A 24,908-nucleotide genomic window follows, 5' to 3' on the forward strand; every position below is an offset into this window, starting at 1 on the left:
ACTTCGCTACTACTATAACGTAACAAAAAGGAAAAAGATTGTAAATAAAAGAAGATTGCGTTCGTTTATTTGTTTGTATCGATCGCTATTATGTTAATCAATAGAATGGATGAACAGACGGGTGAGCTATTAAATGATTGATTGACTGATTGATTGATTGAATGGATTGATTGATTGATTGAATGGATTGATTGATTGAATGGATTGATTGAATGGATTGATTGAATGGATTGATTGATTGAATGGATTGATTGAATGGATTGATTGATTGAATGATTGAATGGATTGATGGATAATTGAGTGAAGAGATTAATGAATATATGAATGGGTAGGTGAATGAACGATTGAATGAATGGGTAGATGGAGGAATGAATAGAGGATGAGTTGAGCCTTTGGGTGGATGAATTTACACCGCCAACGTAATGCAAGTCTTCACAGTTAACGTCGTCGTCAACTTTGACACTTTCTCGAAAAGTTTAATGACCTCGCTGGTATTTTTCCGTCATCATCCTAGTCGTCTATGACGTCATCTTCGTCATCATCGTTGTCGTCCTCACCATTGTGATCATCATTTCCGGTTTCATCATCATCTTCTTCCTCTTCATTTTCAAGGCGCCAGAATGCTATGTCTTTTATTTACGCCTGGTTGCTAATGACAATGACGACGATGAAGCTGATGATGATGACGATGAAGAAGATGATGACGAAGAAGAAGATGAAGAAGAAGTTGATGATGGTGAAAATGAGGTGCATGTATAAGACGACGACGACGATTTGTTTGTTTGTTTGTTGTGACCATGGTGAAGACGTTAATTGATCGTGGTTGTGGAAAGTGACAAAGTGAGAGAGAGAGAGAGAGGGATTGAGAAAGAGAGAGAGAATAAAAAAAGAAAGAGAGGCGAAGAAAAGAGAGAGAGAAAGATAGATAAATTGCAAAAAAATGAGAAAAATAGAGAGTAAGTTGAAAGAAAGTGAAAAAGAGAGGGAGGGAGAGAAACATGTATACGCATACAACATCATACTGCAATTTGAACATTATACCAACATTGATTTTTTTTCAAAACGTAAGATAACTCGACACCTTTTATAAATCTGCTAGTAAATTTATAAAATTAGCAATATACTAATATTACAGTCTGGGCGCGTCTAAAAGGGGCCATTTGGGGCCAGATAAACGTATGTATATTTTCGATATATGATACTTTAACTCAATTATTGATGAAGATCACTGTATCTATTTATAGTTGTAGTTAAATTTAAAATCTCTAATTAGGTTTTTTTGAATTTTAGTTGCAGTTTTTTAACAGAAGTTTTACCAAATTTGGTTATGCCAAATTCGACTAATTAACATTTCAATAAATGATGGATACATACATACCTACATACATACATACATACATACATACATACATACATACATACATACATACATACATACATACATACATACATACATACATACATACATACGCGCCACAACTGAATAAATAAACAATAATAAATACATATTTCAGATTTGTGAATTTGTTATTTTTATGGGGGGTTTTATGAAATTTTTCACGGTTTAATCTTTCACATTACAATTAAATTAAATATCTACTTAATTAACTAATTAATTATTATTTCTATCTTCGATATATGATACTTTAATTCAATTTTATTGATGAAAATCACAGCATGTTCGGCGTTAGTTAACCTTTCATTTATGACAGTCTTTAGTTATAAACATTTAAAAATATATAAACGAAAGCCTCTCTATCTTTACATTTTTTATAGCAACAAAGAATAAATAATAATAATAAATAATATTTATATAATAAAGAAAAATAATAATATTTTATAATAAATAATAATATTATTTTTACAGTAACAGTATTTCATATTTTTCAATTTTGATAAGTTTAAACTTCGAATAAATTATTTCTTCGTAGAAATTTTTTAAAATTCGACTAATTAACATTTCAATAAATGTTAAAAATAACGATAATAATAACAACAGAACAACAATAACAATAATAATAAACATTAATAATAATAACAATAATTATGTTTCAGATGGCAAAGATGACCAGTCACAACAACATGGAAAGAATTTTCTTTTTGATTATCTGCTATTTGGTGTCTGGTTAGATTGAAAAAGAACTCCACACACGCACGCACACGCACACACACACACACACATAAACACACACATACACAAACTGCGTGATGGCTCAATGGTTAAAGGCACCTGGTCCTACTGCTGCTGTGACTGGGTTCGAATACAAAGAGATCCCCGACTATCATATGCAACCTTTTAACTTTAACACACATACTACACACACACAACACACACGCCCACATACATACACACACAACACACACATACACAACACGCCCACACACACACACCACACAAACAGTTTTAAGTTTCGCGCCACTCGGCTGCTACATGACGACACCTAGCGACAAGAACGACATGAGGCAGGGCATGGCTGCCAGCGACATGACAGTCTTGCAGTGCGTCACGAAATGTCGTCAAGATGGAAAAGCTTACGCTGGCCTTCTGGTGCAGACAAATTGTTGGTGTGGGGAGGAATTTGGAAGGACGAGTGCCATGACTGGTGAGGGTGAGACATGGGGTATTATAAGGGGTAGTGGTGGATCTATAAGGGGACAGTTGTGGGTCTATTGGGCTGGAGGCCGTTGCGAGCTGTAGTTTTATTAAAAGTCAGTAAAACTCCTTGTTTTAGCAAAAAAAAGCAGCGTTTTATATCAAAAATGGGCCCAACAATTTTGGTCACATCTCCACAAATGTTGGCCCTTTCTTCCAGTAAACATTTTCAAAATTTTGGCCTGCCGTCAAAGTTCCTGATCCATCATTGTGGTGGGGGCGCGTTATTATTACTGTTCTAACTTGTTTCAGCTTAATATAAATTGCGCTATACACATAAATATATTGGATTGTTCAACTATTGTTATTTGTTGCTACCCTTGTTCTATTATGTATCTTTTTCATCTCGAATTTTCGTCAATTTTAATATTGACAGATTGATTTATTTTTCAATTTATTTGGTGATTTGTTTGTTGGTTTGTTTGTTTGTTGGTTGTTTGTTTGTTGGTTTGTTTGTTTGTATGTTGGTTTGTTTGTTGGTTGTTTGTTTGTTTGTTTACTTATTTTTATTTATTTATTTTGATCTTTTAAGATTAATTCCACAAAATCTAAATTAATTCCGAAAATATATTCTCCCCAAAGACTGCAACTTCACATGCCCTGACAGCAACAGATGCGGTGGAATCAGCTCTTTCTCGGAATATTATGTCGTTGGTGGGGATATTTTTCTATTTAATTATCTATTTACAGTCGAGATAACAATAAATTATGAATTAAATAATAATTATAGTTATTATTATTATTATGAATTTATTATTATTATTATGAAAAACGAGGATTGATTGATTGATTGTGATTGGTTGATTGATTGGTTGGTTTGATTGATTGATTGATTGGTTGATTGATTGATTGATTGATTGATTGATTGATTGATTGATTGATTGATTGATTGATTGATTGATTGATTGATTGATTGATTGATTGATTGATTGATTGATTGATTGATTGATTGATTGATTGATTGATTGATTGATTGATTGATTGATTGATTGATTGATTGATTGATTGATTGATTGATTGATTGATTGATTGATTGATTGATTGATTGATTGATTGATTGATTGATTGATTGATTGATTGATTGATTGATTGATTGATTGATTGATTGATTGATTGATTGATTGATTGATTGATTGATTGATTGATTGATTGATCGATCGATCGATCGATCGATCGATCGATCGATTGATTGATTAATTATTATGAAACCATAAAAATAAATGTTCTTACTCAGTTACTCAGAAGAAAATAATTTATATATAAATATTTGTCCACAAAATTAGTACAGATAGTAGTAGTAGTAGTAGAAGTAGCAGTATCAGTAGCAGTATTAGTAGTAATAGAAGTTGAAGTAACAGTCGTAGAACACACACAACACACATGCACACGCACGCGCACACACACACACAACACGCACACATATACACACATAAATATATGTATAAATACAAATATATGTATATATATATATATATATTATATGTTGGTAATAGACCATAATTTTTACAATATTCTATAAATTCTACCGAATGTTTGGCGTTTTGACGAGTCTTGAACTACATTCTTTTTAACTTTTAATTCTCGAGAGAAATGGAGCAGTCGCTATGCGCGATCTTGCTCGGAGTGTTAGATTTAAGTCGGTTGGTCGAAGAACTTCGATTAAACGCCAAACATTCGCTAGAATTGATAGAATATTGTAAAATATATATTATATGTATATATTAATGCATACACTTTACAACTATAACTCTATTCATAATTATTTTCTTGCAGACGAGACGAACAACAGCGCCCGTCTAATGCAGATGAATTCTGGCGGGAAAACTTTTCAAGATGCTCGAAAAAGTTGCATCCAAAATAATGGCGATCTTTTGGGTAGGACTATAAAGGAGTCGGCTGTTCAGGAAACTCTGGTCTCAAAAGCTGGGTAATTTGGTTCTTTTTAGTTATTTATCTTATTAAATCTATTTATTATAATAAAATTAATTTGTTACTTTGTTAATTTTTTATTTTATAATAATTTTATCTCATTACCAGGATTGGAGTTACAAAGATATGGATAGGACTGAGACAGAGGGAGACGGTATACGAATGGGTAGATGAGAGAGATCCCGCCCAGACTGATACCTACTTCAAGAGTAAAAGCGGTATGTACTGTGTTGTAATGTTGTGTGGTATCGAATCGAATCGTATCGTATCGTATTGTAGATTGGCAGGGCACCTCCGCTGAGCTATCTGACTGGGCTTGGTTTTGTTGTAGAAATGAAGTTTAAGGCTACTTCAAAAGTAGACCTTACGTCTGATTTTAGCATCATTTAGCATCATTTTTTAAATGGAGCGCTAAAGTTTCCTGTCTTGGTTGCAGCTGCAACTGAAGGCATCCTTCCGAATGAATGAATGAATAGGTCGGTCTTAGTCCATTTCATTTAGAGACGTTTGAAACCGAAATCCAAGGCATCTAGCTATTCACAATTCCACACAATTTTTATTCTTTCGTCTTCTTATCTCCTTCTTTTTCCATTTTTTATCTTTTCCAAACTTTTAGACAAGTCTTTGATATACTATGGTTCGAGATCTGTGACTTTTTGTTGCTGTCGCCAGAGAAATGTTCGTCACACGTCAGGTAATTTTCAAAGCTAGTCATGAGTTTCTGAAATTCCTTATTTTCTTCTGTCCGGATTTTTACTCCGAATTCATCATCTTTGTCGCCATCGTCAGATTGGATCCAGGTTTCGTAATTAAACCGAGTCTCTAATTGGGTTTCTTCTCAGTAATCGTTGCGATAGGAATTAATTTTAATATAAGAAACTATGAAATTTTATGTCATATTTCCAAAAAAATAAATCTAATAAGAAATTGTTTGTACCGGTTTATGTATGTTTGTATGTAAATTATTCATCCATTTGTTCGTTTTTGCGATCGAAAATTCATCCCTTCATTCATTCATTTCTTTTTTCATTCATTCATTTCTTTTTTCATTCATTCGTTCTTTCCTCCATTCGTTTGTTGGTATGACAAACAGTCGACCAATCAATAGATAGATAGACCGACTACGTGGCAACTTAAATTTATTCCAATTCATTTCTCGGCTCGCATTGCGGGTGTCACACACTCACACACACACACACACACACACTCACACACACACCACACACATACACACACATGTGTAAATTTAGAAAAAATATTCTTCAAGTGAAGTAAAAGGATCGATATTTCTGTGCTTTTATTAAAGCCTTCTGCCTCCCATAACGCATATATACAATACATACAAACAAACATACATACATACATACGCACACACATACATACACATATATAAATACATTCATACATACATTCATAAATACATATATAAATACATACACATGCATACAAATATATGTATACATATATACATACACATATAAGCATATGAAAGCCTATGGAACGCCGTCGATGCGAATTTGAAATGCGTCTCCTATGATGTATCTTCGAAAAAGTTAGGATCTTTGGACTGTGCTACGCCACTTCCATTCGCCTGCTTATATCTTCCTCTGCCTCAAGGTAGGCTTAATTTTTGATCAATTAATTAATTATTAGACCAATTCAATAATTTTCTAACTATTTTAATCAATTTTAAAGTATTATGATTTGGTTTGTAATGGTAAGTGGAGACAATTTTTTAACAGTAAATTCACAAATGATATTACAGTATTAACAGTTTAAAACTAATAAAAACAGCAAAAACAAACAACTATAGTAATAATTAAATTTAAAAAAGGTTAACTGAAAAATTTCAACATTTGAAAATTTTAATAAAAAACATCTCCTATAAAGGCGAAATAACGACAGAATCCCCCTCTGGCTTGCTATCAAAGGACACGGCCTCAGATAGTTTGGAAGGCAAGAAGACTCTTCTCTACATTGTTCTTCCTCTCTTTCTGCTTGGCTATGGGGGAGCTTGCATTCTCTACTGTGTGCACAAGATAATTAGGCACTGTTGTAAGAAGGGAGCACACGCAAAACTGCCCACATCTTCCGTACGCTGCTGGCCAAATTTCTGTTTTTCTAAAATCGATTTGGTTTTTTTTTCTATTAAAATTTGGATAGGCATACACTAATTCGTTTTTGTGTTTGTTTTTTTTTCTTAATTTAAGCAATATTGTTTCAACTGTGATTTAAGTTTCATTTTATTATTTTGGTAATTTAACCGCAAATTAAATGAATAAGTAAATTAGCCCTAACCATAAACGTGAGTGAAAACCAGTTTCAAACAAACTTTCAACCTCCCACTCCAACCATCCTATTTGTCGGTAACAACTGCCCACCAGAGACCGCTTAGTGCCAGAAAGGGCGTCGTTTACCCAATTCCCGTGATGACCGAGCCACTACCCGCCAAGTACCCTGCAGCACCCGTCCCTCCATCCTACTCCATCAATGATGCTCCAGCCTCCGCTAGACAAGTTCAGGTCAAACATTTTTTAAAAATTCAGTTTTCTTTTGAAATTAAACTTAATATAAATTTACTTTAATAAAAAAATAACAACTCGTCCTACAGGCCGAACTGACCGACCAAGACAGAAAGAAAGCTCTCCTACTTGAAAACGCCGCAAGGGAAGCTAGAGAAAGAAGACAAAAAGAATTAGAGCAGGGTAGGTTGGGCAGAATTTTTAGTGGCCAGAAAAAACCCCAGGATCCACAAATGGCGGATGAAGACAGACCCGAAAGTGCAAGGTCAACTTCGAAACTGCTCCCAGTGCCCCTGGCAAGTAGAGAGGCCTCAGCACCCCCTGTCCAGCAGAAGCAGCCACAAGCGGCTGCGACGCCACAGCAGTCGCCTCAACAACCGCAGACGTCCGATCCTCAAAACATGGCCGGGATGTCCATTAATGAAATTTTGAGGAATAAGATGGCCCAGCAGGCTAACAAGAAGAAACCGAAAAAGATTCTGGCGGCTTGAAGAGATGGAGGTTGGTAGATTTTGTGTGCGGGCGTGCGTGTGTGAGTTTGTAATTGTTTGTGAGTTTGTTTGTGTGTGTGTGTGCGTGCCACAATTCCATACGACTTCGAACAATAAATTTCAGTTATTTTATAACGAAATTATTATAAAATTTAACTATTTGTAACATAGTTTATATAAAAAAATTTCAGATTTGAAGTTCATGCGCGGTTTGGGAACAACAGCAGAACCGTGAAAAGATGATGGCGATAGAGGAAAAGAACTATTTTTATAAACAGTTTAAAACAAAAGAAACACATTTATATATTCGTTTAATTTACAATACATAACTTGAATAATTAATTTAACCCCCTTTAATATATTAGCTGTGATGGTACATCTCGTTTAGAACACTACTTATATAAATATTGTGACATGCGAGTAGTTAAACGATTTTTTTAACAAATTCTTTGTTCCTAGTGTATATTTATATTTCAATACTAAGTTTTTCATACTCTATCAGTTATTATCAATTAATCGTGATTTGTTTCATTCATTTCATCTTCTTAATTTTGTCTGTCCGTGATTCTGTGATATATGATACATTTGGATAGACCAGCTAGACACACACACCACACACACACACACCACACACACACACATACGATATCCAACATGTAATTTTTGTCTGCTATAATTTAACAACTTTAATTATAGTTGTCGTTATAATATTAATAATTATAATTAGAGCATTCTAAACAAAGTTGGGCCTACCTTTGAAATGACCTTTTTTTCTGTACAAATCACAATTTTGAGAAACTTTGGTATAAAGCCCTCCCCTCTGGTTGTACTATACAACCAATCGTTTTCGACCTAGGCTTTAAAATAGAGGATAGCCCATAAAAAACTCTGATTATATTCATAATCTTTTAATCATATTAATGACGATGACGCAACAATTTCATATTGTCTAGATGGCTTGATGAATGAATTTGATACAATCCTATTTATATTTTCTTTGATTATCAGGGATGGGCAAACTTTTTGCTGTGAGGGCCGCATTGAGAATTATTTTACCTTGAAAGGGCCGCATATGTACTTACAAAGCAAATTTTTTTGGCCTGGAGGTGAATTTTTTAAGATTTGTGGCTTCTTTTTTTTTGGTGGACTGTCAATCTATTTTGGCGAACCCAGGGCCGCATAAAATAGTTTGCCTACCCCTGAATGCTGTCTGGTCAAAATTTGAGAAGCTATCATACACCATACGCGTTCATACAAGTATTTCGTGTGGTGAGCTGCACATATTTTTGTTCATGAAATACAACAAAAACTAAGGAGTAATATGTAAGCAGTATGTCAGAACTGCATAATATAGAGCACAATACTACATATTAATTTTTGTATTTGAAATATTTATTACTTAAAATAAAATTTTAAAAACTACCAAATATTTTGTGATCTTGCAATACAAAACTTCATTTCTCTGCTGTCGGCTGAGATTATTGAGATAACTTGTTGGTTTATTTTGATATACCTCAAGGTTCTATCTTTGGCCCTTTTCTATTTATACTCTATGGCTCTTAAATAAAAACATGAAAATAGAGCACTATAACACTGTTAAATAAACAACTGTTAAATTGCAAGTGTATACTTCTCGTAATTTTTATCATCTGAAAAATGAGATAATATTATAGGTTATTAGATAATAAACATTAAGTAAACCGGATAGCAACTACATCATCATTAATAAAAATTGAGAAAGATAATTAATTAATTAATTAATTAATTAATTGGTCAAATGACATACTTGGAATGGGATGTACCTGCGATTCTGCAAACTGGTTCAAATTGGTTAATTAATATATCACTGATTATATATTGTTTGACTAACGTATTATAGCATACACAAGTGTCGATTATACGGCCATAAATAAATCACTCTTTATTAATTTATCATTTATTTAAAATTGCTATTATGTTTATTTCTATTTAAAATTCTTTTTCATTCGGTTTTGAAAATCACAGCCAAAAAGTTTTAGAAACTTATTGAAGGTGAGTTGCCTACGGATGTATTTTTTTATAACAGCTCTTCATTTCAATTTCAGCACTATTTTTTCACCAATATGCGTGTTTCAAAGATTTGATATTCAAACATATTGCAAAATAAAAATAATTTTCATTCGCAAGTGTTAACTAAAGTTCATTTTTCTTGTAGGTTGGAAATTTTTTTAAAATTTGAATTTAAACTGTTTCATAAAAACTTTATAGCAAAAACAACGATATATTAATAAAAAAAAATATTTCTAACAATAATTCAATCCCATAAAAATCTTTCAAATAACAAAATTACGTTTATCTAAAAATCGGACATTATGTTGTGTGTTCTTCATATGTGATTCTAGACTAGTGATGGGTAAAAGTTTTTGCTGTGAGGGCCGCATTGAAAAGTATTTTACATTTTGAGGACCGCGTTGAAAAGTATTTTACATTTTGAGGGCCGCGTTGAAAAGTATTTTACATTTTTAGGGCCGCATTGAAAAGTATTTTACATTTTGAGGGCCACATACGGTGGCAGGTGCAAACCACTTTGACGGAGAACCAAGGAAGAGATTTTCTAAAATATTCAAATTTTTGCTTGTTGACAGTTTTTTGACTTAAACCACTATATAATTAGACATAAGATAATAAAATAATAATATTATATAATAATATTATAATTTAATGTAATCATAATATAAATAAATTATTCCTAAATATTGTGTATACTATGTATATTTATGGGTGTGTATGTATATAGTATTAATAATATTATGCACGTATGTAAATGTAGACATGGTTACAATATAATTTGAGCAGAATATGTAAGCATTTCTTCACAGCTATTATATGGGATGCGTTAGAAGCAATCCAATCATCGGCATGTGTGTGTGTGTGTTGTCTGTGTGTGTGTGTGTGTTGTCTGTGTGTGTGTGTGTGTTGTCTGTGTGTGTGTGTTTGTATGTGGATATAAGGTTATAACCCAAATCATGGACAAAGTCTGTTTTTAGTCTTTGGAAATTTTTGCCGTTATATGTACATTATTTTTCCTTTTTTATGATATTTTCAAGTTAGTATGTATATTATTCTTTATTTTGAAAGTTTATTAAAAATCATTATTGATATATTTAAAGTAGAAAGCGTTTCATTTCTTTCTTCTTGAAAGTAACGTTAGGTTTTTTTATAATTATATTCATTGATTATTATTATATAAAAATTATTTTAATTCTTTTGTGGATTCATATTTATACTTTATATATATGAGTGTGTGTGTGTGTGTGTGTGTTGTGTGTGTAGAAATGTACTGTATGTGTGCATGGGTGTGTGTTTGTGTGTGGGTATGGTAGAGAAAATAAATAAATTAATTAATAGATTAAATATTTATTTTCAGAGTATAATAATACAATTTGAATTGAAGCCAATGTTTCGAAGGATTATCTTACTACAAATTTTCATCCAAGGTTACTAGAATATTTTTTTAAAAAGTCCGATTATAAATTGTATGTGGCTATGCGCGAATATACATGCATACACATTCTACATAGTGCACGTAAGAAATTTGGATCTCTTTGCAATCAAACCCGGTCATTGCGATAGCATGATCAGGCGCCTTAATCGTTAAATAATAGTGTAATGTATTTTATATTGGGTTCATTTATGGCCACAAGTTTTTCCACTACTAACCAATCATGGTTTAACATTTACCTACAATCCTACCTATGTTGTAACATTTCTACTGTCAACCTAATATTATCAGTCCTGTTACTTTGCTCTAGTTTTGTAGTTTTTTTGGAAAAAGGTTTCAATTTTTGTCTACTCACTGTAAAAGTGTAAACTTTTCTTAAGAATTGTATCTCCCATTTTTATCTCAATATAATTTATTTTTCAACAAAAATACAATTAACCCAAATTTTTGCTTCTCTTTATTTCGTTCTTATTGAACATTTTAACTCTATCTTGTTTGGCTCGTTCTGGCTTTTATTTAAAAATTTATTTCTTTGTCTTTATTTACTACTTTTCTTTTTTTACTTGAAACTTATTCATGAACGCTTCTGAACGTTACAGAAAATGCGTTAGATAAAAATATAATGTGTTTGTTGAATAATTTGTTTTAGCAATATTGTTCTGCCATTACATTCACACCATAAATGCCCACCAATATTATGAATCAATGAATGCCGAGTTATACTGTGGTGAATCAGAAAAGTTTGTGCCAGATTATGTAAGTGCATCGAAATACTGCGTTTCAACTGGTGGTAAGGTGGTGGAAATTAAAAATGAAAAACAGCAGAACGATGTCGAACAATTTTTAACTTCACATGGAAAAAATTTGCATAAAGATTTCTACATCGCTCTTCGAAGAAAAGATTTAACTGAAGATAAAGCTTTTTCGGTCACAAGTCGCCAACATGGTTCATATACTTTCATATTTTAAAAAATTTTAACTTTATGACTTTATGCAATAAATTGTTTTTAGAAATTTCACTGATATACAAAAATGAAAACCTCAAGGATTTTGTAGTTATTGACAAAAAAAATCAAACGTATTTTTCCCAAAAGTTGAAGCAATATTTTGTTTGTTCGATTCCAAGTAAAAATTAATTTTCTTTAAATAACTATAAAATAAATTAAATCTTATGTACAAAACTTTGAAGACGCTGGTTTTGAGACAGTTGAACAAGCCAAATCATGGTACGAAGCTCGAAATTATTGCATCAACAGAGGTGGTGATCTTTTGACACTTAATGACAAAGTTGATTTGAAGGATTTGAAAGTTAACGAGAATTACTGGATTGGATATTCAAGAATCAGATGGTACTGGACGAGTGAACCAGGTTGATTTCATGGTTTAAATTTTTTTATCAAAACATTTTTGGTTAAAGATAACATTGAGAGAGAATCAAAAAAATTTATGGCTAGAAATTAACGCAGCTAAGTTTATGTTTAAGAAATGATATTAGCCTCTATTGGCAAAGTTATGATAATTTTACAAATTAAAAAATTTTGCCTGGTATGATAAAATTCATAAAATTTAGAAAAATTATATTTCTTTCAATTCGGTTGAAAAAAGTAAACTAATTAAACCATGGTTAAAAATTTTTGTCTTGGTTCAAACAATCTTGTTGACAGTACTTTACTGATTGAATGTCTTGTAGACTATTTTACCAGTTACACAAACTGGGGGCAAGAACCATATTCGCCTGAATATGGTGACGATGAAAAATGCACGAAAATGTCAATAACGACTAACAATTGGTTTGCAACAACATGTAAGACTGGTTCTAAAAAATATTCAGTCGTTTGCATGAAAGGTTCAATTCTTTTTTATACTTTTTTATTTTTTGACATTGAGTTATAATAGAACATTGCACATTGGCAAATGTCTGTTTAATTAAATCACCATTTCTGATAAATGTGCGGTACTGTTTGGTTAATCGAAACCCATGGCACTTGGTTTAAGTGGTCTAAACAATTGAACTAATGGAATGAAATAAAAATGTATACTGACATGAAAATTAAACTCTCTGCTATCTATTTTAAAAATTTTCTTCAAATTTAATTACTAAATACCCACAAATTCAGACTCAGGTCCGTCGAGCGGACTAGGTCTAAAAATGGATGTTTGGATCATCGTATGCATTGTTATAGGTTATTATCTATGTACTCTCTATTTGGATTGTTAATGCTTTAAACTTTTATTTGTTTGTTTCTTCAACTGGTTTTCTATTTATTAATTTTTTTTTGTTCTGATGACAATGAAAATAATGTTGTAGCGGTAAAGAGCCTGACACTGCTACTGCCGTGACCAGATTCGATTGCAAAAAGACGACGATGATGAAGTAATGATGATGATGATGATGATGGGTATTAAGGTCATCATCGAACAATTATTATAACGTTTACAGTTCTACGAAGCATTGGAAATAAATACATAATATAACGCTATGTTGTCGGGAGTTGTTAGTTAGGACAACAGATGCAGAATTCACCAGAACAACTGTTGATGTAATTAACATCACGAAGTCACATGTTAGGTGTTCCTAATACTGAGATAAATACACTGACTCTATAAAAATTAGCTCAAGTTATTAACAGTCATGTTTAAGGAAATTTAACCTCATAAATTCAACAAAATTGTTTGTTTATATAGCAAATATAATTAGAGAATATTTATTTATGTTGAACAAAATTGCCTCTCCAGTTGGCATTTTTTAGCAATTCTGAATGCAGGTTACAATGATAGCAATAACAATGAGGGTTAGCCAAGAAAGTAGAAGGGCCATATATCGTCTCGTTATTGCGTGATGTCAGGTTCGAATACTGTCTGCCCAAATTGCAACTGTCTGAAAAGCTGAGCTTGTTTCGTGATTGCATGCAAAGTGTTTGTATGAATGTCTTGTGGTGTGATGTTGGTGTTGCAAATATAGCTATAGATATGATTTGTGAATAGTTCCACTAGGAGCAGAGCTCCATTATAAAAGGGAATAATCTGTAAATTACTTTTTGAAGTTTAGAATATTTATTTGTTTAAAAGTATTTCACAAAATGTTCACAAACATTTAATTATCTTACAAATACAAAACTTCATTTTTCAACAGTCATCCTCTTTCAAACACAGAGCTCCAGAAATGATTGAGTTAACGTAGTAGCACCAAAATTTGGAAAAAAGTTTAATCATATATGCACGATATTTAACATCTCTCAATCAGACAAATAACCCTAAGTTATCATGTTCTATATTAACATCTGTGTCTGTGTCAAGACTTGAATTTCTGCAATGAATCTAATTTTGTTGTGCTAGAAAAGTAGCAATTTATAAAAATGTCATTTTTTTTACTTTATTCTGAGCTATTTCCTATTTTGACTCTTTATTGTACTTTATAATATTGTAAGAACTGCTGCTGAAAATGAACGTTTGTGCTGTTTATCTTCTTGATGTAATCGAATCATGTTTGACTTTGTTTCCTATGTAGCTACTTTGTTGCATAAATAAACTCAATGTTCTTTGTTACAAGATTCATCAACTGTATGTCATAGAGATTGTGTTGTTTTTGTTGAACTTTATAACGTCAATTTTGCCAGAATTAAAAAAAACGTTTCAGTAACGTAGTCATGAAAAACTGGAGACCACTAAGGAATATTCTGTGACCGTTCTCTAAGAATTTTTGAAAATTGTTTCAGCCAAGATAAGAATGGCAATCTTGAACTATTTTTGATTGTATATCTTTAGGGCTCACACATTCGTTTCTTCGAACAACTGGATGTACCTAAAAAATTCAAAATAGGACTAAAAAATATCAAGGTCATCTAGTCTCGGTTTTAGACCTCTATAAAATATGTTGGATATATTTGGTGTTCTTGTTATTTTCATAAAAAATTTAGGACAAAAATAGAACCCTCAGTTAACGTTTAAAGTTTCCAGGTACCATTCAGTAACTTTCTGGCTACGCTACTGTTTTGCATGGAAACTTCGCTATAACTTGACGTATTTTATTTTATTTTTTATATTATTTTTTAAGTCTTCTTCATTGGTTTTTCACTTTTTACTGAACAATATAGTCGTATCAGTATTCGTTTAAATCAATTGATTTTTTTTTCTAGAGAATGTTACTGTAGTCTCTTATTTGTCATCATATTTTTATATTTATTTTTTTATTTCTATTAGTAAATCAGAATGAACGATTTTTTTTATTTAATATCTGCTAGTTTATTATTAATAAAAAATTATGTTGATTAAATGAATGTTCATACACTCGAATGGGAAATAATCAAAGAACAAGGTGAAGGTGAACTAAATAACAATTTAACCAAAATAACACATCATTTTATTTTTAAATATTTGTAAGCTTTTTTGAAAAATTTTACAATATTTATGTTTCATTTTCTCAAACCGTAACGTTCACATTTTTATATCTTCAAGCAGCTACCCTGGTGATTGTTGTAATTGTTATAGTAGTCATGAAAAAAACGCTGTGGTTAGTTTTGCTTTTTTTTTATCTTAGTCTTTACCTTTTTTGTACTCTCCAAATATTCACTGTATCATAGTTTTATTATCCACCGCAGCAAAAGATGCTCGAAGTATGAGAAAATTGAGCTGCCCCTGACTGCCAAAACAAGCAACATCCCTACTAAGGCTAAAACGGACAGCAAAAAATCCAAAAAAGTTCAATATAATGTTGTAGAGAATGTGAATGACGGAAAAACCAATGTTAATTTGGACAACGGGATTCACACTAGTGGCAAAAAAGACAAACGCGCAACAGCTGAAGTTTCAACCAAAAACGGCCCTTCAAATATTAACCCTATATACGCCGAAGTCGTTAAACTGAAACCGAAAAAGAAAAATCAACCAGCTCCAGAAGAGGAGAAACCTGCAAATTTAGTGTACGTATCTATTGATTTCGAAGACTTTAATAAACAAAAGAAAGCCAAAATGCCTTTGAAAGAAGATGATGAAATGAAAGTCGAAAACGTTTCGTTAACTGCAGCTCCTTCATCTGCTGTTGCAGCGCCAACTGAAGCTACTGTCATCGCGCCAGCTGCAGTGCCGGCTAAACCCTCAAGAGTAAACTTGTAAACAGTTACATAGCGTTGTTAAATTTGAAAAAGCTGAAAAGGTACGTGATCTATTTGATAGTCGACAAATTTTTTGGTTTCAGCTCTTGTTCTTTAACGTTTTTTAGTTTATTCGATTTGCAAATGTGTTATTTTATAGAAGTTTAGAAATTTCATCGTTTTACACACACGCACACACACATTGACACACGCACATAAACACACACACACACACGAGCAACCCATTTTAAATTGTATATTTATTAGCTGGTTAAATTCATGCGTTTCAACTATTTTAAAAATGGGTGAAAAATTATTTACATAATCTGCCAACAATCACCCATCCAGATTTTTGATCACCTCTCTCCAGAAAAAATAATTAAGAAATGATTAATGAAAAGGTCAAAACACAATGATCACTATCATCATCATTATCTGTCATGATCATTATCATCATTATTATCAGCTCAACCTAATCATTTAAATCATTTCCTGATTATTATTATGATAATATTTAATAATTTGTTTACACACGCGCGCGCACACACATAAACACACGCACGCACACACACAAAAACATGTGTCATGTTTTAAATGACATCTACCTACATAAAATGCCTATTCAGTTATTACCTGAAATGTTGCTTATGATGAATCACAAACGTAATCTTTATGAATATTTTATTTTGTGTATTTGTGTGTGTGTGTGGTGTGTGTGTGGTGTGTGTGTGTGTGTGTGGTGTGTGCTTAAACATTAATAATTTTATATAAATATTATTTTTGATTTTTTTCTTTTGCAATTTATGTACTATGCTTGTCTTCATATCAATAAGTCAGGTTATTTTTACAATTCTTCACATTCATTCATTCATTTATTCATTCATTCATTCCTATGTCATGATGCGTAAAACATGATTGAAGGTTATAATTATATGCTAATAATATGCTTATATATTAATTATATGTTAATTAAATGACAATTTTAATACTAACATTTAATGAATCTATAAATAATACAATGTTTACCGGATTTCAGTTGATCTGTTTAACAGACATACTCTTGCAATGATTTAGATGAATGAATGGGTCTGGCTTATTTTGTAACATATTAGCATAAATTATGTTAATTATATGTTAATTATGCTGAAATTATTCTCCGGTGCGTTATTTTTAATTTATTTTTCACTTGTACATGTTTTGTATTTGAATGTTTAAATAAATTTATTTCATTCATTCGTTCAGTCAATCAGTCATTCCTTCATCCCTCCATCCATTCTTTCATTCGTTTTATTTATCTAATCATCCATCCATCCATTCATTCGTTCATCCATGTGTTTATTCATCTGCTCATTCCTACATCTGTTCAATCATTCATTCATTCATTCATTCAATTTCAGATAATGATAGTCTAAAAATACTTTATCTCTATAACTTTCCATTGCCTTGTTATGTATATTTTATAGCTATATAATTTAATCCCTTTTTTTATAAACCATTCACACACACACAAACACATGTACACACACACACACACATACACACACACATTATGGACTTCACCGTCTGTACGACAAATTGCGTCATCGGTGAGTAAGGAGTCCAATTATTGAAAGACATTCCCGTGAACCAAACTGACAGACCCACCCTCCTATGCCGCTGCCGCTTTGAACGTCGCGTTTGCGACGTTTTCTTTTATTGTCAAGTGCAGCGATTTGAGTTCATTCAAATCCATCGACCGTGGATTTGCATTTCCTTCTCCACTCCGAAAAGTACCATAACAAAAGAAGCCTGGTTTGGTTGAGTCTACGTTTCTTCAGGTTGTCTTATAGGTTTTTCTTGCATCGCCGCACTGGGCCACTTGCAAGACGACTTCCAGTGGCCAGCTGTCCAAAAGACACTTGTTTGCGGATTCTTGAGTGCGGCATACAAACAACATGACCAGTCCAGCAAAACTGGGCGCTAAGTATAAAGACTTCAGTGCTCGAAATACCAGATATTTTTGGAATCTCTGTTTTGGGCACCTTGTCCTCCCATTTGATGTGTGCAATTTTACGGAAGCATCTCCTGTGGAACCGATCAAACCTACGTATGTGGTCCAAGTTTTGCATCCATACGACTGCTCTGTAAACAACAACTTTGGTGAAGAGAGAGACGCAATGTTCGCTCCACAACCGTCTGTTCAGTTTTCCAAATTCATCCCCTGCCATTGTTGTTGTTGTTGTTATCGTCGTCTATAATAAGAGTGTTTGACAGATAACAACTAAAGTAGCAAAATTTGCCAACAGAATTAATGAGAACATCATCTGCCATCACGTCGGAGACACAGGATACGATTTACATAAAACTTCTGTTTTTTAGGCTGACTGCGAATCCGAATCTTTTGGCTGTGTCGTGAAAACAATTGAAGAGCAGCTGGACTTCCTGAGGCGAATATGCAACCAGAGCAAGGTCATCAGCAGAGAGAAGATCACGAACGGTGGAGGTCAAAGTTTTTGTCCTTGCCAGCAAGCGTCTGATTTTGAAGACGTCACCACCGGTGCTATAACAAATTGGAACATCCGCATTGCAACTCTTGAAAGCGACCCGTAACATCAAAGAGAAATAATTATTGAACAGTTTAAATCCAGTATATATATACACACGTACGCACACACACACACACACACACACACACACACACGCATATGTATATATACAAATTTTTTTATGTTGTTCCGTGATAATAAATTTTTTTCAGAAAATTAACATAGTCTTTTAGTTATTTCACTTTATCGTCACTAAATATATCAAAATTAATAATTAACTTGAAAAATTAACATAGACTGTACGCTAGTTAACAAAAATTATGTTAATTTTTTAATGCGGATGTTGAATGAGGATGATAAAAATGATAACTATAGGAATACAACCACTACTAAAACAACAACAACTACTACTACTACTACTACTACTTCTACTACTTCTGTTACTGCTTCAATTATTATTACTACTACTACTACTACTTCAACTACTACTACTACTACTACTTCAACTACTACTACTACTACTACTTCAACTACTACTACTACTACTACTTCAATAATAATGAGATAAAAATTACAGAGTTTTACCAAGATGTTTTAATATCTTCCAACAAGATTGAAGCAAATTGTTCCAGAAAAAGATCTCAGAAGAGAGTTAAAAAGTTATTTGTGCAACAAAGCCTTTAATTTTTTTTAATCCATTTCATTCACAAAAAAGTGTCAGCCTAGCAATAAATGATCAATTCAACTAAAACAATAAATAACAAAATATAGATATATGTAATTAGAATAAATTTGTCTCTTAAATACTACATTGTTCTTAAACTTTCCAGAACAAAGTCACAGTACTATCCTTTGAGGAATGCCAATAAAGTGAATAACATAATAATAATAATAATAATAATAATAATAATAATAATAATAATAATAATAATAATAATAATAATAATAATGGGAACATTCTTTTATTTATCGAAAAACAAAATCCAAATGGAATCCATCGAAAATTATTAATTATATATTAAAGTGTAAATAAATAATAATAATAATAAAATAATAATAATAATAATGATATTAATAATAATAATAATAATAATTACTACATTATCACCATTACAATTATAACCGTGCTGTCAGATAATGCAATGGTTGAAGACATCTAGGCAAGCTGCTGTTGAGAAAAGTTCTGTGTTTACCATGAAAATGATTTAATTCTGACGAGTTAACACCCCAAAATAATTTGACGTAAGATGAAAACTGCTAGCGAGTTGTTAATGAATCAGCGGGTTTATTGTTACAAATTGTTAAAATTGAAAATTGTAAATTAAAACTTTAAATTGTGAGTTAAATAATTAAAATGTAAATTGAAATTTTAAATTGTGAATTAAATAATTAAATTGTAAACTAAAATTGTTACACACACACACACACACACACACACACACACACACACACACACACACACACACACACATAAAACTAGCAATACATCCTGTTTCTTGCATATTACATTGATAATATTTGTCTCGATAACAATAACAACAAAAAAAATATTAACAAATTCACTAGGGTCTGCGGTAGAATAATAATAATAATAATAATAATAATAATAATAATTTTTATAATAATAATTAATTAATTAATTTTATTCCGATGAATTCACAATTACTGATCTTTAATAACGACATTAACTGCTAATTAATAGAGTGATTTTCACCATTATCATCATCATCATCATCATAATCATTATTATCATTAATATTATTATTATTATTATCATCATCATCATCATACACTGAAGGAAGTGAATTATATTAGTAATATTTTTTCAATTAAATTTCTGACTTCAGTAAAAAAATTTGGCTGAGTTAATTTTTATTTAAGAAAACTGTTAATTTCTAATAAGAATATTTACAAAAATTTTTCTGCTGAAATGTCAAAGGGAATCAGATGGTTTATTACATTCGTTCGTTCATCTATTCATATATTCATCCAAATAGACATTCATTCCTTCATTCGTTCACTCGTTCGTTCACTCGTTCTTACGTTCGCTCGTTCGTTCGTTTACTTGTTGTTTTATTCATTTGTTCGTTCGTTTGTTCGTTCGTTCGTTCATTTATTTATTTAGTGAATCCTTCTTTCTTTCTTTCCTTCTTTCATTCACTCATTCATTCCAACAGCTGTTCGTCCGAACACTCCCATATTAAAATTAATATTACTTTTTGCATCTTATTTACACGAAATCAACACGTCCAGTTAATTGTTTCTACGTGCATTGTATGTTTGTTTATTTGTATGTATGTATGTATGTTTGTGTGTGTGTATGTATGTATGTATGTATGTATGTATGTATGTATGTATGTATGTATGTATGTATGTATGTATGTATGTATGTATGTATGTATGTATGTATGTGTGTATGTATGTATGTGTGTACGTATGTATGTATGTGTGTATGTATGTATGTATGTTAAAACCAAATCATTGACGAATGACACCAAAAGCCAAGCGTCTGACTAAATTTGATTTTATTTGCTATAACGTCACTCAACCCCGTCGGCATTCAACTCCACATTTTGCAGAATGCACGAGATATCATTCATAGCGAAAAAATATTCCCTACTATCGCCTGACCTAATACTGATATTTTTACAAATTCGATTGAAAAACCCGGAGGTGTTACGGTCCATGGGGCCGAGGACCTCGATACAAATCGGTAAATCGATACAAATTTTGTATGTATGTATGTATGTATGTATGTATGATATATATATATATATATATATATATATATATATATGTGTGTGTGTGTGTGTGTGTGTGTGTGTGTGTGTGTGTGTGTGTGTGTGTGACATCTTCCATTATTTTTAATCTTAATTCATGCTACTCATCATTATCAATTAATGTTATCATTTTTATTATCGTTGTTGTTATTGTTATTATTATTGTTATTATAATTATTGTTAATTATGATCGGACAATATATGACATAAATATTAATATAGTTAGTTAATTAAATAATAAATATAATATAGTTAGTTAATTGTATGATCAATTGAATCTATTTATGAATTATGTCGTAATTTTTATTGGTAAAACCATCAAAAAATATTAATCATCAATTTTTTTAAATAAATAATAATTATCATAATAATAATTATAATAATATGACATAATTACAATATAATAAATTATTAATACAAAGGGCTGATCCAGGCAACTTTGACGGGGTGGGACAAAATTTGACGGGGGAGGGACCAAAATTTTACAAGGGAGCCAAAATTTTAGGGGGGTGCCAAAATTTGATGGGGGCAAACAATTCACCATCTTCATTATTATTTTTAAAAATTAAAAAAAAATTTGCTTTATTCACATGACGTGCTAAAATCAAAAAATAAACAAACCATGTAGGCTTATGTACGATAAACATTGCCTATAAGTCATTTTATGATCATGTAATTTGTTTATAAGATATTCATTTAAAAAGTTTGAGACACGTAGAGACACAAATCACTAAACACACACACCACACACACACACACCGAAGATACACTCGCATATACACTCAGCAAATTTGTATTTGAGGTACGTTAAACGATTTAACGGCAATCCTTCATGAACAGACGCTCATTCACATATTCTGAAAAAACAAACACAAACAAACACACACATACAAACACACACACACACATACAAACACACACACAAACAAACAAACACACGTACACACCTCATAAAAAGCCCCCACACCCCGACTCAAAATGGTTAAAATATACACACCACCATCACCCTTCAAATGGAGGTTATTAAGCCTCGGTTTCACAATTGCTTTCCTCTCAACAATCCTCCTAATCTACTACCACAGAACCTGGCATAGTCAAAACCAATCGCATTACTTTCTAGAACTTTCGGCAAAATACGAACTAACAAATTTTAGTAGTGGTCTGAAATTTCTCTGCTGCGTGTCTGCTGCGACATGTGTCGTTGCTATAGCGGTTAATTTCATGGCAGAGCAGCTTGACATGTGGGATGTTTTTAAGGATGGCGTTAAAAGTTACGGGCACTTGTTTGGTTATCAGGTTCTTGCGCTTGTACTGGCAACTGGTTTTTGCTACGCAGTCAACTCTAAAGTCAGAAACGAGTCGGTTGGTTGGGCTTATTCGTTGGAGTTTTGAATTTTTGAGATGGCGTAATAATTCTTTGAAAAGTTTTGTTGTACAAATATGATGATCATGATTATTATTATCTTAAGGTTCTTTTAGATGAGTATTTTAATGATGGTCTCTTGAAAAATCGTATAAACAGATTTAAAATCATGACAATTTTTTGGAAAAACGTGTTGGTTTTCGGGTTATTTCAGTAAAAAAAAGCTCTTTAAAATTTATTGAATCTAGAGAAAATATGACAAATTTAAAAGATTAATCATTTTCATGTCGCTTCAGTGTAAGCCGCGACATTCAAATTAATTCAAACTAGACAAAAGAAAGTTTGAAAGGCCTCAGTTTGTAGACGGTGAATTTCTAACTTAATCTCAAAATGACAGTTGAAATTAAATAATTTATCATTAAATTTTCAAAGTAATATTTATATTTGAGTCACTTTGATAAATTTTAAGTTTTTGACTTAACGTCGGTTTCTCAAAAACTGTAAAAGCAGCCAAAATTTAAAAAAAATTTATTTCCCAAAATTTTTTAAAAAATCTCTCCTTCAAAATCCACCAGTACCCAGACATCTACGCTACATGGGGCAACGTATCGGCAAACCAACACAACCTGCCAACCCTTCAAAATCTCCAACAAACCTATAAATGTTGCGGATTTGAAAGTCTGGACGAATGGAAGAGGATAAATTGGTGGAGGGACGATGACGAGAGAGAAGATAACTTGTCTCAAGTGCCTAAGAGTTGTTGCGTGGATCAAATTTGCCCTCGTACCTTATACGTAAGAAATGATTCTGGAGAATATTTGATTTTTCCTAAATTTACCAAAAAAACCCAACAATTTTTAAATATTTTTGAGAAAATTATACGATTTGAAAAAATTTTATTTGATATGATTTCTACACTTTGTTGAGCTGAAAGAAGTATAAAATTTTTAAATAATAATATCAATTTTCTATAAATATATTAAAAAACTTAAAATGTATCTGATAGATGGGATCTTTCTCTACGTTTGAATCAAATCACTGCAAGAACGGAGCCAAGCACTTTAACCATTAGACCATAAATCAAAACATACCAGCATTACATAGTGATCTTACAATGATGCAACACTATATTTGTAGATTTCCCAAAACTTTATTACTTACCAGATTTGGAACAGCACACAAGTCCACAAAAGCAGCTGCTCGACTTTCATACTGAGTGACATCACAACAGAAGTTAGAAACAACTTCCAGGCAATGCTGTGTCTGACTGGTCTGCACCTTCTCCTCCTTGGTTCTTTCCTTTTTTTGTTCATCTCGAGAGGTGATGAGTGGAGAGATTTTGAAGATAACGAGGACAGAATCGAGGAATTGCATGCCGTCAGGGAAGTGGCAACCGAACAAGAAGCCAAGAAACACAAAAGGAAAGGTTAATAAATTAAAATAAACTTATATGGTCGGCAAGTTAGCTCAGTCGGCAGTTAATCCAAGTAAAACAATCCATCATTCCAAATAACTTTTTAAAACACTTTCATCAACCAAGGTTCTTACATGTTCGTTGAGGAAACGACAGAAACGGCATCTGTAGTAACCGAAAAGTTGGAAGCTGACCCACTGATAAAAAAACTTCCACCGGGCTATATGAAACAGTTCAACATCAGCAACAGATCCACCGGAGCTCGCACGCTGGGCCTTTCAGCCAGAATGAATGATTTTGGCTCGGTTGGGGGGTTAGCTTTGTCGGACAAATTTTCCGAAATTTCTTTGCTCTCTAGTCATATTTCTCATGCTTCTGAAAGAAAAGATCGTGTGAATGAAAAACATAAAAAACCATTGAGGAAATGAAAGGATGTCCTTTTTTAAAACGTTTTACAAGCAATTTTTATGAGTGTGTGTCTCTCTCTCTCTCTCGCTCTCTCTTCCTGTGTGTATTATTCCTCTCTTCCTGCACGTGTGTGTATGTGTCCGTTTATGTGTGTCGGGGACAATCGTGTTGGGCTATAATTAATTTCTGTTTAATTTCTTATAAATTTATTTTGAATGTGAAAGAAATTACAAAAAAAAATATTTTTTTACT

General features: G+C 32.0%; 5 protein-coding genes across 5 annotated transcripts in view; all 5 read left to right on the forward strand.

Moving 5' to 3' along the window:
- The window catches only part of HELRODRAFT_194499 (hypothetical protein), a gene marked incomplete at both ends in the record, with an annotated part of 4,250 nt that extends 3,491 nt beyond the window's left edge, over positions 1–759 (forward strand). Inside the window, one exon of the mRNA XM_009031801.1 lies at positions 613–759. Within this exon, the coding sequence (XP_009030049.1) occupies positions 613–759 (147 nt within the window). The remainder of the gene's footprint in view (positions 1–612) is intronic.
- A 1,305-nt stretch (positions 760–2,064) lies between these two features.
- HELRODRAFT_182046 (hypothetical protein) lies at positions 2,065–2,698 on the forward strand (the record flags this gene model as incomplete). Its single annotated transcript, XM_009031802.1, has 2 exons — positions 2,065–2,125; positions 2,403–2,698. 2 exons carry the CDS (start codon positions 2,065–2,067, stop codon positions 2,696–2,698), a joined length of 357 nt encoding a protein of 118 aa, XP_009030050.1.
- A 1,545-nt stretch (positions 2,699–4,243) lies between these two features.
- On the forward strand, positions 4,244–7,595 carry HELRODRAFT_182047 (hypothetical protein; the record flags this gene model as incomplete). Its single annotated transcript, XM_009031803.1, has 8 exons — positions 4,244–4,289; positions 4,427–4,580; positions 4,691–4,800; positions 5,199–5,276; positions 6,065–6,199; positions 6,473–6,675; positions 6,967–7,104; positions 7,194–7,595. 8 exons carry the CDS (start codon positions 4,244–4,246, stop codon positions 7,593–7,595), a joined length of 1,266 nt encoding a protein of 421 aa, XP_009030051.1.
- A 4,186-nt stretch (positions 7,596–11,781) lies between these two features.
- Positions 11,782–16,188, forward strand: HELRODRAFT_182048 (hypothetical protein; the record flags this gene model as incomplete). The annotated part of the gene is made up of 4 exons (XM_009031804.1): positions 11,782–12,010; positions 12,266–12,445; positions 12,767–12,866; positions 15,675–16,188. 4 exons carry the CDS (start codon positions 11,782–11,784, stop codon positions 16,186–16,188), a joined length of 1,023 nt encoding a protein of 340 aa, XP_009030052.1.
- A 6,261-nt stretch (positions 16,189–22,449) lies between these two features.
- On the forward strand, positions 22,450–24,676 carry HELRODRAFT_182049 (hypothetical protein; the record flags this gene model as incomplete). Its single annotated transcript, XM_009031805.1, has 4 exons — positions 22,450–22,833; positions 23,410–23,628; positions 23,999–24,260; positions 24,375–24,676. The coding sequence occupies 4 exons, from the start codon at positions 22,450–22,452 to the stop codon at positions 24,674–24,676; spliced, it is 1,167 nt and encodes a 388-aa protein (XP_009030053.1).
- Positions 24,677–24,908: the final 232 nt, after the last annotated feature.

Source organism: Helobdella robusta, assembly GCF_000326865.2.
Source record: "Helobdella robusta unplaced genomic scaffold HELROscaffold_79, whole genome shotgun sequence".
In the NCBI taxonomy this organism is placed as follows: domain Eukaryota; kingdom Metazoa; phylum Annelida; class Clitellata; order Rhynchobdellida; family Glossiphoniidae; genus Helobdella; species Helobdella robusta.